The sequence below is a fragment of the Lipotes vexillifer genome, unplaced genomic scaffold (assembly GCF_000442215.2).
Source record: "Lipotes vexillifer unplaced genomic scaffold, Lipotes_vexillifer_v1.1 scaffold751, whole genome shotgun sequence".
Taxonomy (NCBI): Eukaryota; Metazoa; Chordata; class Mammalia; order Artiodactyla; family Lipotidae; genus Lipotes; species Lipotes vexillifer.
This window is the reverse complement of record NW_006799727.1, coordinates 1-5,193: the sequence shown is the minus strand read 5'-3', so window position 1 is coordinate 5,193 and position 5,193 is coordinate 1. Positions and strand designations below refer to the sequence as shown.

Here is a 5,193-nt window from a genome sequence, read left to right as displayed (position 1 = left end):
GAAAAAAAAAAAAAAAAAAAAAAAAAGTTAACATTTACACTAGACTGTAGTCTATTAAGGGTGTAATAGTATTATGCCTTTAAAACAATGTATATACCTTAATTTAAAAATACTTTATCACTGAAAAATGCTAACCATCATTTGAAAATGGATAGTTGCTACAAACCTTCAATTCGTTAAAAAAAAAGCAATATCTGCAAAGTGCAATAAAGCTAAGCACAATAAAATTATATATACCTGTAAGGTACAGCATGGTTACTATAGTTAATAATACTGTATTACATATGTGAAAGTTGCTCAGAGAGTAGATCTTAAAGTTCTCATGACAAGAAAAAAAAATCTGTAACTATGTATGGTGATGGATGTTAACTAGACTTATTGTGGTAATCATTTTGCAATGCCTTCAAATATAAAATCATTATGCTGTATACCTAAAACTAATATAACGTTATATGTCAATTATACCTCAATTAAAATTGTTAAAACAAAAACCAAGAAATTTCTCGAATCAACAATTTAACTTTAAAACTTAAGGAACTAGAAAAAGAAGAACAAAGTAAACCAAAAGCTAGCAAGGAAAAAGGAAATAATAAAGGTTAGAGCAGAGATAAATGGAATAGAGAGTCGAAAAACAAGAAAGAAAATCAATAAAATCAAAAGTTGGTTCTTGAAAAGATCAATAAACCTTTACCTAGACGAACTGAGAAAAAAAGAAAGACGACTCAAATTACTAAAATCAGAAGTGAAAGTGAGAACATGACTGCTACTTCTACAGAAGTAGAAAGGATAAGAGAGTATTGTAAACAACTGTACACCAGCAAATTGGATAAGCTAAATAAAATGGAAAAATTCCTAGGAAAAAACCCTACAAGACTAAGCAAATCGTGAAGAAATAGAAAATCTGAATAGACCTAAAACTAGTAAGGAGATTGAATTAGTAATAAAAAATCTCTCAACAAAGAAAAGCCCTGGACCTGATGGCTTCACTGGTGAATTCAACAAAACATTTAAAGAAGAGCTAATACTGACCTTCTCAAACTTTTCCAAAAAATTGAAAAGGAGGGAACATTTCCCAACTCATTCCATGAAGCCAGTGTTATCCTGATACCAAAGCCAAACAAAAACACTATCAAAAAAGAAAAAAGAAAACTGTAGACCAATATCTCTGATGAGTAATGATGCAAAAATCCTCAGCAAAATACTAGCACACAGAATTCAGCAGCCCATTAAAAGGATTATTCACCATGACTAAGTAGGGTTTATTCCTGTAATACAAGGAACATTGAATGCAAACAACATATGAAAATTGATCAATGTAGTATACCACATTAACAGAATGAAAGAAAAACCCCCACAACATCATCTTAACTGATACAAAAGAGCACTTGACAAAATTCAACATACTTTCATGATATAACACTTAGACTAGAAATAGAAAAAAACTATGGGGGGGGTGAATGGGATGAATTGGGAGATTGGGATTGAGATATATACACTATTGATACTATGTATAAAATAGTTAACTAATGAGAACCTACTGTATAGCACAGGGAACTCTACTCAGTGCTCTATGGTGACCTAAATGAGAAGGAAATCCAAAAAAGAGGGGATATATTTATATGTATAGCTGATTCACTTTACATAGCTGTACAGTGTAAACTAATACAATATTGTAAAGCAACTAATACAATATTGTAAAGCAACTATACTCCAATAAAAATTATAAAAAAAAAGAAGAAAACTACCTAAACATAATGAAAACCATATATGAGAAACCCACAGTGAACATTGTACTCAAGGGTGAAAGACTTAAAGCTTCTCCTCTAAGATCAGGAACATTGCAAGGAAGCCCACTCTCACCACTTCTATTCAATATAGTGCTGGAAGTTCTAGCCAGAGCCATTAGGCAAGAGAAAGAAGTTAAAAGCATCAGAATTGAAAAGGAAGTAGTAAAATCATCTCTGTTCACAGATGATGTGATCTTATACGTAGAAATCGCTAAAGCTTCTACAAAAAAAAAAAAAAAAACGATTAGAACTAATAATGGAATTCAGCAAAATAGCAGGATATAAAATCATCACTCAAAAATCAGTTGCATTTCTGTACACTAACACGAATAATTAGAAGACAAAATTAGGAAAACAATTCCATTTACAACAGCATCAAAAAACTACTTAAGAAATAACCAAATTAGTTAAGGGTAACCCACAGAATGGGAGAAAATATTTGCAAATCATATATCTGACAAGGGATTAATATGCAGAATAAATAGAAGACTCCTAAAACTCAACAATAAAAACAAGCAATCTGATTAACAACCAGGTAAAGGACTTGAAAAGACATTTCTCCAAAGAAGATTAAAAAATGGTCAATAAGGACATAAAAAGATGCTCAACATCACTAATAATTAGGGAAATGCGATCAAAACTATAATGAAAAACCACTTCACATCCATTAGGATGATTACTGTCAAAAGACCAGAAAATAACAAGGGTTGGCAATGATGTGGAGAAACTGGAACTCTTTTGCACTGGGGGTCAGAATGTAAAATGGTACAGTGCTGTGTAAACAGTATTGCAGTTCCTCAAAAAGTTAAAAATAGAATTATCATATGATCCAGCGATCCCACTTCTGAGTATATACCCAAAAGAAATAAAAGCAGGTCTCAAAGATATATCTGTATAGCCATGTTCATGGCAACACTATTCACAATAGCTAAAACATGGAAGCAACCCAATCGTCCACTGATGTATGAATGGACAAGTAAAATGTCATATATACCATACAACTGAATATTATTCAGCCTCAATGATGAAGAAAACTCTGACATATGCTATTACATGGATGACCCTTGAGGACATTATGCTAAGTGAAATAATCTAGTCACAAAAGGACAAACACTGTATGATTCCACTTATATGAGGTACCAAAATAGTCAAAATCATAGAGACAGAAAGTAGAATGGTAGCTGTGAGAGGCTGTGGGGAAGAGGGGAGTTGGGATTTATTTTTTAAAGGGTATAGAGTTTCAAGATGAAAAGAGTTATGGAGATGGATGTTGGAGATGCTTGCAGAATATTTGCATGTATTTAATACCACTGAACTATACACTTAAAAATGGTTAAGATGGTAAATTTTGTTATGTTTATTTTTATTACAGTAAAAAAATTTTTTTAAATCCGTCACCCCTAATAGGTCTGTGACTTTAGGATTAGTTCATTAATATGGCAGATTTAAAAATAAATCTTCTAATCCCTGGCTCACAGGTAGTGCTTATACCAATAAAAGTGAATTCCTCACCTGCCTTTGTCAAGTAAACCTTTCCACTTCGGGAAACAAAAGTAATATCTGAAGTATAAAAACTATGATAAGTATTCTTTATGATATCATCATGAAAGTCAGCTATTAATTCAAAGGTGTTGCCGCCATCAATTGAAAGCCATACCTAAGGGAATAAAAAGATCATACCTCACTAAAGAGCTGCCATGTAACAGTCATCAGTTACCTAATCTTCCTACATAAGAAAAGTCATGCACCATGACCATACTTCCACATCCATCACACACACACAGACGTACAGACAGACTCCTTACCTACTTGGTCAACCGTCTATTTCCTTCCTAGAGTTTGTGCAAAAGTGTACATGGCAGTCTTCAGTTTTAAACAGTATGCACTGTGAATGTACCAAAGAACAAAGTTATTCCACCATCTCCCAAGTGCTCCTCCTTGTTCATAAAAGGATGAAGTGTTGGATGTATCTGGATATGGAGGAGAGTGCTTCTCCATATTAAAATGAGACTTCTGTGCTGAACTCCTTTATTGGCTCTAATCAGGTTTTTTTGCTTTTGTTTCATTTGTTTTGTAGAGTCTTCAGCATTTTCTACACACAAGATCATATCATCTGTGCATAGAGATAATTTTACTTCTTCCTTTTATATGCAGATACTTTTAAATTTCTTTTTCTTGTCTAATAGCTCTGGTTAGAACTTCCAGTACTATATTGAATACAAGTGTTGAGAGTGGGCTTCCTTGCCTTGGTCCTGATCTTAGAGGAAAAGCTTTAAATCTTTCACCATTGAGCATAATGCTCACTGTGGGTTTCTCATATATGGTTTTCATTATGTTTAGGTAGTTTTCTTCTATTTCTAGTCTGTTAAGTATTTTTATCTTGAAAGTGTGTTGAATTTTGTCAAATGCTCTTTTGTATCAACTGAGATGATGCTGTGATGTCTTTTTTTCTTTCATTCTGTTAATGTGGTGTATTACATCGATCAGTTTCACATGTTGAACCATCTCTGTGTTCTAGGAACAAATCCCACATGGTCACGGTATGTATAATCCTTTTAATGTGCTGTTGAATTCAGTTTCCTAGTATGTTGTTGAGAATTTTTGCATCAGTGTTTTCTAGGGATTTAGTCTCTAGTTTTCCTTTCTTGTAGTATCCTTGTCTGGCTTTGGTATCAGGATAATGGTGGCATCACAGAATGACCTTGGAAGTGGTCCTTCCTCTTCATTTTTTTTGGTATGAGTTTGAGGAGGATTAGTGTTAATTCTTCTTTAAATATAATATTTGGAACAACTCACCAATGAAGCCATCCCGTCTTGGGCTTTTCTTTGTTGGGAGGTTTGATTACTGATTCAGTCTCCTAACTAGTTATTGGTCTGTTCAGATTTCCTATGCCTTCACAATTTAAGAATTAGTAGGTTGTATGTTTCTAGGAATTTACCCATTTCTTCTAGGTTATCCAGTTTGTTAGCATACAACTGTTCATAATATTCTCATATCCTCCTTATTTCTGTGGCATCAATTGTAATGTCCCCTCTTTCAATTTTAGTTGTCTTCTTTTTCTTAGTTAATCTAGCTAAGGCTTGTCAATAAAGTAGCTCTTAATTTCATTGCTTTTTTTCCAATTGTTTTTCTATTCTCGATTACATTTATCTCTTCTCTATATTATTTCCTTCCATCTGCTAGCTTCAGTTTGGTGGGTCTTCTTTTTCTAGTTCCTTAAGTCATAAAATTAGGTTGTTAATTTGAGATTTTTCTTTTTAATATGTGTTTATAGCTATAAACTTCCCTGTTAGTACTGCTATTGCTGCACCCCATAAGGTTTTTTTCAGAGATTATTTTTTATTTTTTTATTGAAGTATAGTTGATTTACAATATCATGTTAGTTTCAGGTGTACAGCACAGTGA

The 5,193-nt window shown here is 32.9% G+C and overlaps 1 protein-coding gene across 1 annotated transcript in view; it reads right to left on the bottom strand.

Moving 5' to 3' along the window:
• CATSPERB (catsper channel auxiliary subunit beta) overlaps nucleotides 1–4,595 on the bottom strand; it is a 67,049-nt gene extending 62,454 nt beyond the window's left edge. The window contains exons 1-2 of the mRNA XM_007471901.1: nucleotides 4,584–4,595; nucleotides 3,300–3,444 (exon numbers count right to left, since the gene is read on the bottom strand). Of these exons, the coding sequence (XP_007471963.1) occupies nucleotides 3,300–3,444; nucleotides 4,584–4,595 (157 nt within the window). The remainder of the gene's footprint in view (nucleotides 1–3,299; nucleotides 3,445–4,583) is intronic.
• Between the last annotated feature and the right edge of the window lie 598 nt (nucleotides 4,596–5,193).